Raw genomic sequence first — 13982 nt, 5'->3', positions numbered from 1 at the left:
GGAAGCCAACAAGGAGGTGGGAGAGGGGAGGTGGCAGGGCTCCAGGAGCTTTGGAAGGAGGAGGAGGAAGATTTTACCAAAGCGCTTGGACAGGGGTGAATGTTACCAAAAAGGCAAGCAGAACAAGGAAGATGATGCCTTGACAATTTTATTAGAGTGGATGTCTAAACCTTACCGTTAAGGAAGTTAAAGATAGGGAGTTACTCTTTCAAGAATTAAGTCTAGGCCAGATGCGGTGGCTCATGCCTGTAATCCCAGCACTTTGGGAGGCCAAGGCGGGTGGATCGATTGAGGTCAGTTCAAAACCAGCCTGGCCAACACAGTGAAATTCCATCTCTACTAAAAATGCAAAAAAAAAAAAATGGCTAGGCGTGGTGGAGGGCGCCTGTAATCCCAGCTACTAGGAAGGCTGAGGCAGAGAATCGTTTGAATCTGGGAGGCGGAGGTTGCAGTGAGCCAAGATCGCGACATTGCGCACCAGCCTGGGCAACAAGAGCGAAACTGTCTCAAAAAAAAAAAAAAGAATTAAGACTCAGCATTTACTGAGAAGGCACAAGACCTTTAGATCTTTATCTTGTATCTTTATTTGGAAATACAAAATACATAAAAAAGTAAATAAATATAGTACCAACAATGCAAGAATCTTGAGGCAGGATCAAGGAACAAGAAGAGTAAAATGAGTTCAACACACCCAGAAAAGAGGAGTTTGAGTCAGGTTTGAAAGAGGTGGGGTCACGTTGACATACAGACACGGTAAGAAGCGTACATCATATAAAGGCAGGGGACAGTCTATGAAATGGACTGTAAATGATGTGGCCATCTGCAGGGTTGTCTTCTAGCTCACCATAGGCTCCTTCCCTGGTAGCTGCTCCTTCCTGATCCACCGGAGTGGCCGCCAAGCAGCCATGTCTACCCAAGACACCCATCCCTTGGCCAATAGCCCTTGGCCCATGTAGACAGGTCCAGGGTGTGGATCTGACCCCAGGTGATCCTAAGTTCCTTCTCTAAGAACCTGGAAAGAGAAATTAGTCTCTCTTCAAGTAGCTGGACTTACAACAAAAAAACTATGGGAGTAGTAACCACATATTCTGCCATGTAGTTGGATGCAAATAAAAGAAAAGCAATATCATAATATCATGTGATACAGGATCAATAAATACTTCATAATTATATCCAGTCATGTTACATAATTGTTCATTTAAATGGGCTTACATTAAGAAAGCAGCTAAAGCAACCAAAGCAGCTATTTGATCAGCCCCATCATGCTCTGCTGGTCTCTGCCTCCCAGCTGCAGCTGCCGCTGTCTTCATCTGCAGGCTGGGCCACCCCAGTCGCTGAGAGAAACCACAGCAGGTGGCCTATCAGCAGCCCTAGCTCTAGGAGGTTTGAAGTTAGTCTATCACCCACAGACCGAGCCACTGGGGGGCAGGGGATGAGTTCTGGACTTCCCTGGGTCTCTAGATCAAAATGTTTCCTAAGCCATACCCAACCCCACTGCCACTCCCACATGGTCCTCCTCGTTCTTGCCCTCTTTTGCCCACTCATATCCTCTTTCTTTCTTTCACTCACATACAAACTCACATCCCATACCTCACATAGGCCGCTCACACACGGACCCACAACCCACACAGAGATGACTCACACACACAGATCCCCCATTCAGAGACACATAGAAACCACTGTCCTCCTCACACAGGAGGTACTGGCTGAGCAGTGAGGATGGAATAAGAAGGAATGGCCCAGCTCACCAGGGTCCAGCATGTCCCGTACCACAGCAGAGCAAGGCAGGACAAAGTTCCTACATGCTGCCTTCCTGCTTACAAAACTGCTTCCAGAAAGTCATCTATATCAACTACCATAGACAGAACTGAAAGAAGCTATTTTTTCATCTCTGTGTCACACCAAGACAATAAAAGGCAATTGTGAACAATTAGTATTAATTAACAATGAATCTGGCCGGGCGTGGTGGTTCACGCCTGTAAATCCAGCACTTTGGTAGCCCAAGGCAGGACGATCACCTGAGGTCCGGAATTCGAGACCAGCCTGGCCAACATGATGAAACCCCTTCTCTCCTAAAAATACAAAAATTAGCCAAGCATAGTCGCTCACGCCTGTAGTCCCAGCTACTCGGGGCACGGAAGCACAAGAATCACTTGAACCTGGGAGGCAGAGTTTGCAGTGAGCTGAGATCACACCACTGCACTCCAGCCTGGGCAAGAGAGACTCGGTCTCGATCAATCAATCAATCAATCAATAAAATGCATCTAAGAAAAGACTTGGACATTACAGTTTTGAACATAACAAAAACTAGAATAATTTTTAACTTAATTTAATAATTTTAAGGGAGGGTGAAAAAGAGAGAGATGTTCTGTGTAACGTGGCCACAGAGGAGCTAACTAGAGGTGAAGTCAGCCATAGTCCACAAAATAGCATGCCAGCAGATACCATGGGTGAGAGAGATGACAATTAAACAGGGCAAGAGAGGAGCTTTTTTTTTTTTATTTTTTTGAGACGGAGTCTCACTCTGTCGCCCAGGCTGGAGTGCAGTGGCCGGATCTCAGCTCACTGCAAGCTCCGCCTCCCGGGTTCACGCCATTCTCCTGCCTCAGCCTCCCGAGTGGCTGGGACTACATGCGCCCGCCACCACGCCCGGCTAATTTTTTGTATTTTTTAATAGAGACGGGGTTTCACCATGTTAGCCAGGATGGTCTTGATCTCCTGACCTCGTGATCCGCCCATCTCGGCCTCCCAAAGTGCTGGGATTACAGGCTTGAGCCACCGTGCCCGGCCAAGAGAGGAGCTTTAACCCAAAAGTTGCCATGGGCAGACCCAAGACAACAGACTCCTACAGCCTGTAGAAAAGTCTGAGAAACCAGTCTCCAGACACATTGGACATTCACCTTCGCCATGCTGCGCTTTCTCTCTCTCCAAGTTGTTCTGTTTCCCAGAAGCCACAGGGAGACTAGGAGCCAGGAGCCAGGGACCACATCTCACTTGGATTTCAGAACTGGCCTCCGTATCTACTGGAGACTCCATATCTACTCTTGTCTCCCATACATAGCACTCAGAATGATCTTTCTAGAGCCCAAACATGATGAAGTCACTGCCCTCTCACATGTTCCCATGGCTCCCAACCAGATATAGGATGGAGCTCATCCTCTCTGACTGAGCCTGTAAGGCCTTCCGTCATCCGACCCTAACCTCCCCATTTTAATCTTCCATTGCTTTCCATTCAATCAAAATTCATTCAACCCAAGTGCCTACTCTGTGCCAGACATTGTTTTAGGTGGAAGGGACAAAATGAGACAAAGTCCTGATCTTCATGGAGCTCACGTTTTAGTGACAGGAGACACACAATAAACAATGCATATAATGTTAAGTAGTGATAGAAAAGTGATAAACATAAAATAAAACCAGAATAAGGGAATAAAGAGCAACTGGGGTGCTGTTTTAGATAGCGCCTCTCTGAGGAAATAATAAATACTCAAAACCGGAATGAAATTAGGAGAGAACCTTAGACTGGGGAAGAATGATCTAAAAAGAGGGTTCCTCCATAGCATAAGCATGCCTGGGTTGTTTTGAGGAACAGCAAGGGGACCAGTGAGGCTGGAATGTAGCGAGCACTGGAGAAAGTGGAAGAAAATAAAGTCAGAGAGGAAGTTCAGGGGTAATTCACCCATAAGGGTCTGGCAGATAAGATAAGACTCGAAGCTCCGTGAACTCATGGTCATGTCCCTGTGATTTCATTTATGCTTAGGGTGCCCTTCCCCACCTTCATCCATCTGGAAAACGGCTGTCCATCTTTCAAGCACAGCTGGTACGTCACCACCTTTATGAAAGTTTCTGGGCACCCCCCGGCTGGCTGGAGTTAAGGGCTCCCTCCTTGGCTGCCTCAGTACTTTGAACACACTGAACTGCAAACATCTATTTCTGCATGTATATATAGCAAGTGGTCAAAAGTATTTGTTGAGTTGAACTGCTGTTTAAACTATCGGTCATCAAGAGAGAAAAACAAGTAAACCTAGCCATAAAAAACTTCAACATGGAAATTATGATACATACAGGAGAAACTTTTTTTTTTTTTGAGATGAAGTTTTGCTCTTGTTGCCCAAGCTGGAGTTCAATGGAGCGATCTCGGCTCACTACAACCTCTGCCTTCCAGGTTCAAGCAATATTCCTGCCTCAGCCTCCCAAGTAGCTGGGATTATAGGGATGCGCCACTACGCCCAGTTAATTTTGTATTTTTAGTAGAGATGGGGTTTCACCATGTTGGCCGGGCTGGCCTCAAACTCCTGACCTCAAGTGATCCGCCTGCCTCAGCCTCCCAAAGGGCTGGGATTACAAGTGTGAGCCACTGTGCCCAGCCCAGGAGAAACTTCAATTGCACAGAAAAATCTAAATATATACAGTATAGTCATAAATAAACAAATTCAAGAAATACAGACTCATACTGAAAAAATAATAAAAAGAAGCTGCCTAAGTGAGGAGAAAGACAGAATGTAGATAAACAAGACAGGTAGGTAATTATGAACTTAATTAATTCCAGGCTAATTTCCACCCACAAGCTGAAAAGGAGTATCCTCTGATTATATGAAATCTAGGACATCAGATGGTCCCATAAAGAAGGTAGGCCATTCTGCCAAAGATAAGCTCTTGCTAGAGGCAACTTCCCAAGGATATATAGGACGAAAGTGTTTGTGAGGAGAGGAGGAAAGGAGAGGAAAGGCTCTTACGTCCGCATCCAGAGTGGCTGAAGCCACAATCAATCGAAGATCCCCTCGCTTTTTCTGAATCTAAAAAAAGAAGACATTAAAAAATAATAATAGTGCAATACTTATGGATGAGATCATTTGATATCTGAAATGTAATTCAAAAATTCAGTGTTTTTTTTGTTTTTTGGTTTTTTTTGCCTGAGGAGGAGGTAGGGGAGCTTATAGATGAAAGGACTGACTACAAACTAATAATTGTCAAAAGTAAGGGGGGGGGGTCATTAAACTATTATTTCCAGTTTTGTAAATGTATGGAATTTTCCAAAGTAAATTTTTTTAATTATAAAAACTATCAAGAAGCTTTAAGACCCAAATCTGAATTTACTGAGAATAAAACCATTTTTTCCTGAAACCCGGGTCTCAAGATAGTTTGAATCTGTGTATGCAAAAGTATATTAGGCCGGGCGCGGTGGCTCAAACCTGTAATCCCAGCACTTTGGGAGGCAGAGACGGATGGATCACGAGGTCAGGAGGTCGAGACCATCCTGGCTAACATGGTGAAACCCCGTCTCTACTAAAAATATATATATATTAAAAATTAGCCGGGCAAGGTGGCGGGCGCCTGTAGCCCCAGCTACTCCAGAGGCTGAGGCAGGAGAATGGCGTGAACCCGGGAGGCGGAGCTTGCAGTGAGCTGAGATCTGGCCACTGCACTCCAACCTGGGCGACTGAGCGAGACTCCATCTCAAAAAAAAAAAAAAAAAACAAAAAAAAAAAAACAAAAGAAAAAATATATTAAAAGCAAACAAACAATAAATGATAACACCAAGACAGAAATATGGCAAAAAAAAAAAAGAGAGATAAAAGATATTAAGTTACTCAAAGAAACACATAATCAACAGGCATTAGAGAAGTGATCAAATGAGCTACAGCTAAGATATATAATAACAATGAGATTTTTTTCCCCATCTATCCCATTGGCAAGGATTTATTTTTTTAAGGCTAATACTCAGTGTTGGCAAAAATTCAGTGAAATCAGCCGTCTTATTATACTGTTCCTGAAAAAGGTAATAATTCCCTCAAAGTATCAAAAAATCTAAATCTTTGGCAATGGAATAAAATCATAATGAAAATAGTAATAATAACAACTAATACAGACTAACTTATGTGCTAGCCCAGAGGCCCTGTATACAGGTACAGAGTATACCCACTGTGCAAAGATGCCTGGCTGAGGGGGCCAAGGGCATCAGCAATCCAGCCCACTTGCCTCCTACCTAGCTCTAGACATCCTCCCAGAGGGGACATCTTTTTCTAATTTGCACAAAAGAACCTCACAGTCTAGCTGTGACCCTATGCCAGGCACTAACCTAGAAGTTTTTTGCTATCTTACTTAAGCTTCAAAACAAAGCACAATATACAGCACCTATGTCTAACAGAACTCTCTGCAATGACAAAAACTTTCTTTATTTGTACTGTCTGATGCATAAGCCACTAGCCATCTGTGGCTATAGAGCCCTTGAAAAATAGCCAATGTAGCTGGGCACAGTGGCTCACGCCTGTAAACCCAAGACTTTGGGAGGCCAGGGCAGGCGGATCACCTGAGGTTGGGAGTTCAAGACCAGCCTGACCAACGTGGAAGAACCAAACACCACCTCTACTAAAAATACAAAATTAGCAGGGCACGGTGGCACATGCCTGTAATCCCAGTTATTCGGGAAGGCTGGAGATTCTCCTGAGGGAGGAGAATCGCTTGAACCTGAGAGGCGGAGGTTGCAGTGAGCCAAGATCACGCCACTGTACTCCAGCCTGGGCAACAAGAGAAAATCTCCGTCTCAAAAAAACAAAAAAAGAAAAGAAAAATAGCCAGTGTGACTGAGAACCTGAATTTTTTTACTTTCTTGTATTTTAATTAACTTTTATCTCAATAGCCACAGGTAGGTAGTGGCTACCATAGAGGAAAGTACACCAGCACAGATACTCCTATTATCCCATTTTAGAGATGAGTAAACTCAGCAAAGTCAGAATTTGAACCCAGGTAGTCTGACTCAATGCCTATGCTCTTAATCACCCTGTTCTACCACTTCTTTCTAGACTCTAATTGGGAATCTGTCCAAAGAAAACAATCAGAAAATGTGGGAAGGGAGGAGAGAGTGGAGGTAAGATTGAAACAAGATTGGCTGTGAGTTGTAATTGTTGAAGCCAGATGATGGGTACATGGGGGTCATTATACACTTCTTTGGGATATGTTTGAAACTTAATAATAAAGAAAGAAACACAAATGCAGCAGATTTAATTACAAGGGTGCTCGCTGCAACAGTATTTATAATAGTTAAAATCTGCAAGCTATATAAATTGCTAACAGTAAGGGAAGTTAAATACTTTATGATAGAGATGTGATTAAATAACCATTAAAAATAGTATCTCCAGAGAATATTTAAATGACACAGAAAAATGATCCTAATGTAATGTTAAGGGAAATATGAAAGATATAAATTAGTATATATAATTCAATCAATCCCTAGTATGCCAAAACAGATCCAAGTACACACACACACACACACACACACACACAGAAAACAGAAGAAAACATACCAACATTTTACTGCTGATATTCTCTGAATGGGTAGGATTATGGATGATTTTAATTTTCTTCCTTGGTATTTTGTTGTATTTTCCAAGTCGCTACAATTGCTTTTGTAATCAGGCAATAAAATAAACACACACAATAAAAAGCTGGCAGTAAAGTCATACCTTTTTTAGCAAGCCAATGGCAATGTCAGTGTACAAGGTCCTCTCGTGGGCTTCATCCAGCATGATGACACTAAGAATCAAAGAGAAGCTCTCAGTGAGCCTCTAAAAAAATCACACATCATCTCATCTAGACCATCAAAGAGACTCTGGGTATTTAGTCCTCATACAATCACTCTGCATCAAAAGTAAACCTAAGCTACTCTTCTTTGACAAAGAGGTAATTCTTAGGTTAATAAAAACGGTGACAATAACATATCTGAATTTTAAAAAGTGTACTATTGTTATCTTTAAGCGTTTTACCATTCACACTGAATTCCAACTGAATTTAGTATCTGATTTTAAATGAAAACATTACCTATAACCCTACAGAACACATAAAAATCAGAACAAAGCCCAACCACCTGAAGACTGTTAAGCTATAACAACAGTCAAAGAGGTAGCTGACTACAGTTGTGACATACGTGGAACAGGGGGTCAAATGTGACACCCTCCTCGAGAATACCAGAGCCTGGGTGGGACAGCTTTAATGCTGTGAGTGACAGATATACAAGGAGGGGGAAAGTGATAAAAAAAAATTATTTAGACTCTGTAAATTACATTTAACATGGGCCAGTTAGTTCTCTGCAGTCACCATCAATACTGGAGTGTGACAAGGCAAAATAAAAAGGACAAGTCACCAGACTAAGTCATGACAGGAATTTTAATGTGCCCATTTTTGACTGTAAAGGGCCATACTATTTAAATTCTGAGAAAAACACCAAGGGTCCCAACAGCGAAGGTCAAGAGAAAAGCTTTGGGGAAGCTTAAAACAGACATGAATCCCAGCTACTAACACACCTGCTTCTCCATCTCCCTGGGGACTTTGGAAACTAGGAAAGTTATCGTAAGAAAAACACATTTACCTATATTTTGTTAACAACGGATCAACCATCATTTCCCTGACCAGCATTCCATCAGTAAGAAACTAAAAAATAAAAACACAAAGCTTTAGAAAGAATTCACTTACACTATATATTAATGGTATTGTTTAAGTTCAAGTGCAATCTCTTTGCCAGGATGTGTACAAGTAAATTCCCACAAAGGACTGTGAGAAAATGCCTCCATATTTTCATTATCAAGCAATGTAATTGTTCACAAAAGGCTTTAAACATAGGGTCCTCGGCTGGAGTTGCAAATCTTTGAGCAGAATTTCACTTGCATTTATTATGGAAACATCAGCTAAGCCCCATTTCCTCTGCACTTGCACCACTAGTACTATCGATAAAGAGGCAGTGAAGACCAACTGGTATCTGCCCAAAGAAACACCTTAAGTCTAAGATAAATTGCTCTTCAAATGTCCCAAAGACTACAGATTGCAGTTCTTGATGTTATTAACTTAAACTTCAACTAATATTATTTCACAGAATCTAGACAAGATCATGGTTAAGCACATGGGCTATGGTGTCAGACTGCTGGGAGTTCAGATGCTGGCTCTATCTCTTACTAAGTTGTGTGAACCTTGGGCAAGTTACTTATCTTCTCTGTCCCTGATTGCTCATTTGTAAAATGAGGTAATCAAAGTATGTACCTCACCAAGTTAATGTGAAAAATAAATAAGATAGTATAGTAGTTCCTTGGTATCCTTGGGGGTTGGTTCTAGAGACCGACCCCCTCAGCCCACACCAAAATCTGCAGATGCTCAAGTCCACTATATACAATGGCATACTATTTGTATGTAACCTATGCATACCCTCCCATATACTTTAAATCATCTCTAGATTATTTAGAATGCCTAAAACAATGTAAATGTTATGTAAATAGTTGTTATACTGTATTTTTTAAAATTTACATTATTTCTTATTTTTATTTCTTAATATTAGTAAATCAAGGTTGGTTGAATCCACAGATGTAGAACCCACAGGATGCAGAGGACTGACTGTACATGTAAAGCATTTAGCATAGGACCTAGGACAGAGTAGTGCTCAAGAAAAGTCAGCAAATATTATTTAAGATTAATGAATCTATAATGCTTCAGAAACATATAGTAACAGCCTTCTTAACGTACTGCATTTGTTTTCAGGTTAAACCATCTCCCTTGCGTGCTGTATCTTAGTGTTTTTTGCTTTTTTTGTTTTAAGAGCAGGATGCATTACCATCACATTTTTCTTGGACCTGGTACTAGCTGCCACATACATATGTAAGAGCGAAAGTGAGAACTTGCCACCAATGACAAATCACCAGTCAAGAACTGAGCACCTTGAAATTGTGACCAAATGGAATACAAAAGGTTTTTATGGATGGCTCAAAGGTTTTTATGGTTATGCAAACCACTGAAAATTTAGCTAGTTCAAATATATTTGATGGTACAGAAAAATATTCCCTTCACCTAGCAAAATGAATGTAACAAAATATAGTAATCCGGAAAGTAAGGTCTATATTTTTATAAATCACTACATTGGTCATTCAGTTCATCTGATTTTCAATTTTTCCTCTGTTGCAAATTAAGAGGTAACTGAGATTCTAATAACCAATTTTCATTTCATCAGATTATTTTCATTCACTGTTTTACAGCACTGTCTAATTAGACTTTGATTCTAGCACAGTGGTAGGTAGTAGGCAGACACCCTGTTGAGTTGATTATACACTGATTACTATTGATACTAATTATTTTAATATTAGCAAGGAGGCCAAAGAACACACATATAAAATCCATTTTCATATGTAAATGGAAAATTACTAATTAGTGAAACAACATTCATGAATTCTACACTTCATCAACTTATACTACTTGGTCTCTATTTTCAAGTCTTTTACAGGCTTGTTTCTATATTTCGATAGCTATTTGAGTCAGTGAAAATACAATAAAATACACATAAGAAAAGACAGCTTTGAGTCTTGGTCCTATCACTGATTAGCATATAATATCAGGCAAGTCATTCAACCTTCCAAGCCCTTAACCTCTTCATCTGTGGAACCAAGGACTAAACCTTACTTCCAATCTCCTTTCTGGGCTAAGATTGCAGGACCCTTTGAAAGAGTCCTGTGCCGCCGGGTGCGGTGGCTCACGCCTGTAATCCCAGCACTTTGGGAGGCCAAGGTGGGCGGATCGCGAGGTCAGGAGATCGAGACCATCCTGGCTAACACGGTGAAACCCCGTCTCTACTAAAAATAGAAAAAAAAAAATTAGCCGGGCGTGGTGGCAGTTGCCTGTAGTCCCAGCTACTTGGGAGGCTGAGGCAGGAGAATGGCATGAACCCAGGAGGCGGAGCTTGCAGTGAGCTGAGATTGTGCCACTGCACTCCAGCCTAAGTGACAGAGCAAGACTCCGTCTCAAAAAAAAAAGAAAGAAACAGCTCTGTGTCTCCCAGATGACTAAAGTCTCTGAATGTCAGGATAATTTTCTTCACTTTCTGCCATGGTATCAATGTCCTGTACAGCAGCAAGGGCTACATGTTTTTAATTCTCCCAAAATAATCTTCTTCCTTATTTCCACTAGGAAAAGCAGCTTGAGCACTTTACCTTAATTCTCGTGGCCAGTTGGTCGGTGCAGTCATCAAAGCGGATGCAGTAGCCCACCTCGTGGCCCAGCACTGCACCCCTTTCTTCAGCTACTCTCCCTGCAACCTTTGGGAAGAAAGATCATGCTGAAAATAGAGACATAGAAATTACTGCACAGAGCACATACTATGGAAAATCTAAAGGTCATTTATATTTTAAATAGTATGTGAACACAATGAAAAATGAAAGATAAGTTATTAGAGAACAAGCATAATAACTTTTGCAATTATTATTATTATTATTGAGACGGAGTCTCACTCTGTCACCCATGCTGGAGTGCAGTGGCACAATCTCGGCTCACTGCAACCTCCACCTCCCAGGTTCAAGCAATCCACCTGCCTCAACCTCCTAAGTAGCTGGGATTACAGGCAAGCACCACCAGGCCCAGCTAATTTTTGTATTTTTAGTGAAGACAGGGTTTCGCCATGTTGGCCAGGCTGGTCTCGAACTCCTGACCTCAAGCAATTTGCCCACCTCAGTCTCTCAAAGTGCTGGGATTACAAGTGTGAGCCACCATGCCCAGCCAATTATTAACTTATATATCTCACTCCATTCTATAAAGGTCTTGGGGCAACTTACAAGAACATATACAATGAAAAACAAAATCACATAAAAACGTTAGAGATCAAGATCCAAAAAATTGCAGAAAAAATTTCAAAAGATCAAAGCCAATGAGAAAATGTTAAACATAGATATGCCAAAGTTATTCAAGTTGAGCCACAAATTCAGCTCTAAATTTGGTGGCCAAAGCAAAAAGGAAAGTAAAAGAAATGACAAGATTCACCCTGTTCCTAAAGAAAGGGCACACCAACCAGAGACAGTGTTTCATCTCCACGCTCGAAAAGAAAACCCATCCCCCTGGACCATGAGGGCAGAACAGGAATTACCATATTCAATGCCAGGTCAGTTTCATTTTCTCATTGAAGGCAAAAAGGTAAGTTTCAAGAGTGAGATACGTGAAACAGTTCACAACTGTGTTCCAGCTGCCAAAGCCACTGAGAGGGGAAATACAGACTAGAACTCGGGTTTAAAATAAAGAGGGCAGATGAGTGGATGAGAAGATTAATAAAAAATCCAAGGTAGCATAATAAAGTGAAAGACAAAATATGTAATACATTATGAAGACCATAAACTATAGACAAAATTTCACCCATCAAAACATAACAAATAAAAAGTGAATGCAGGAAAGAGAAAAATGAATCCAACAGCAAGATCTCTGCATTCCCCTCAAGAAGGCTATTCAAAAGTTAACTTATTAATAGAAAATATTTAAAAGAATGAATAAGCATAAAACTAGAAAAGCAATAATGAATATCATTTAGTTTAATTTAAAAGAAAATAGGACCGGATACAGTGGTTCACACCTATAATCTCAGCAATTTGAGAGGTCGAGGCAGGCAAATCACCTGAGGTCAGGAGTTCAAGACCAGACTTAGCCAACATGGTGAAACCCCATCTCTACCAAAAATACAAAAAGTTAGTTGGGCATGGTGGCACGCGCCTGTAATCCCAGCTACTCGCAGGAGGCTGAGGCAGGAGACGCCTGAACCCAGGAGGTGGAGGTTGCAACGAGCTGAGATCACCCCACTGCACTCCAGCCTGGGTGACAAAGAGAGGCTGTGTTGACAAAAAAAAAAGAAGGAAAAGAAAGTTTAGTATTCCCACCACATAAACTACCTAAATGAAAAGAACCAAAGGGAAGCAATATTAATAGGTTTCCCAGGGACCCAGCACACCAATCCCCACAGAAGGAAGGAGTTCAGTCTCCCTCTTTCACAGGTGAGACAACCTCCCCAGCACCCACGCAGTTCCCAGGTGCTGACTTTAGAACGTGGCTGGCACAGGAGGTGTCCTGAGGCAGAGCTTACCGCTCCAGCCTTTCCACCCTAGCAGCCCCAGGTTCAGGAAGGCAGAGGCTCTCTGCACTCAGCTTCTGAGCCAGGCACACCCAGGCGTTTCCTGCCCATCGGTGTTTAAGACACTGAAGAGCAGATGAGGATCAGAAGCAGCTCTGCCTGGTGACTTGAAATTACAGACTGGGGAAGCCAAAACCAAATCAATCATCCGGCAGCTGGTCTATACCATGTAGGCTTTCAAAACATCTGATGAAACCAGAAAGTTATCCTATACTGCTCTACCTCTGGTTGGTTGTATTTCCCAATGACCAGCATTTCACCAGGACAGACTTGTTATTGTTATTGTTCCAATTTCAGCCCTACACATCATTATATTATAAATCTCAGAATATGGTACAGGTAGAGAATGTGTGCATAGAGATACTAGGAACTGATGGAGAAAATAGGCTTATAAGAATGAGCATACATAAATATATACACCTACAATGTACCCACAAAAATGTTAAATTTTAAAAAATGAGCATAAATTAACGAATCTCTGTAAAAATATAATCATTTTATGAGTCTACAAGGTAAAAGCCAAACCTGTTTATTCTTACTCCTTCACTGTTTGAATACATTCTGCTATAAAAAGTATGTATTTTCGCCGGGCGCGGTGGCTCAAGCCTGTAATCCCAGCACTTTGGGAGGCCGAGACGGGCGGATCACAAGGTCAGGAGATCGAGACCATCCTGGCGAACACAGTGAAACCCCGTCTCTACTAAAAATACAAAAAACTAGCCGGGTGACGAGGCGGGCGCCTGTAGTCCCAGCTACTTGGGAGGCTGAGGCAGGAGAATGGCGGGAACCCGGGAGGCGGAGCTTGCAGTGAGCTGAGATCCGGCCACTGCACTCCAGCCTGGGCGACAGAGCAAGACTCCGCCTCAAAAAAAAAAAGAAAAGAAAAGAAAAGAAAACATGATGCTGAGTGAGTGAAAAAAAGACAGACACAAAAGCCGTAGTGTGAGATTTCATTGATCTGAAATGTCCAGAATAAGTGAATCCATAGAGACAGAAGGCAGATTTGTGGTTGCCAGGGGCTGTGGGAGGGGGAATGCAGAGTGACTGCTGATGGGGACAGGGCCAGATA

General features: G+C 41.9%; 1 protein-coding gene across 3 annotated transcripts in view; it reads right to left on the bottom strand.

Annotated features, from left to right (window-relative positions):
* DHX35 (DEAH-box helicase 35) overlaps positions 1–13982 on the bottom strand; it is an 83638-nt gene that overhangs the window by 43912 nt on the left and 25744 nt on the right. For all 3 annotated transcript variants that reach the window (XR_001882740.1, XM_017859119.1, XM_017859118.1), the window contains exons 5-8: positions 10959–11063; positions 8363–8424; positions 7461–7530; positions 4734–4793 (exon numbers count right to left, since the gene is read on the bottom strand). Coding sequence is in view for 2 of the 3 variants with exons in the window: in XM_017859119.1 (XP_017714608.1) it covers positions 4734–4793; positions 7461–7530; positions 8363–8424; positions 10959–11063 (297 nt within the window). In the remaining variant the exon portion in view is untranslated. The remainder of the gene's footprint in view (positions 1–4733; positions 4794–7460; positions 7531–8362; positions 8425–10958; positions 11064–13982) is intronic.

The sequence above is a fragment of the Rhinopithecus bieti genome, unplaced genomic scaffold (genome assembly GCF_001698545.2).
Source record: "Rhinopithecus bieti isolate Rb0 unplaced genomic scaffold, ASM169854v2 scaffold_38981, whole genome shotgun sequence".
Taxonomy (NCBI): domain Eukaryota; kingdom Metazoa; phylum Chordata; class Mammalia; order Primates; family Cercopithecidae; genus Rhinopithecus; species Rhinopithecus bieti.
Note: the sequence above shows the minus strand (reverse complement) of the source record. Positions and strands in the feature narration are given on the sequence as shown.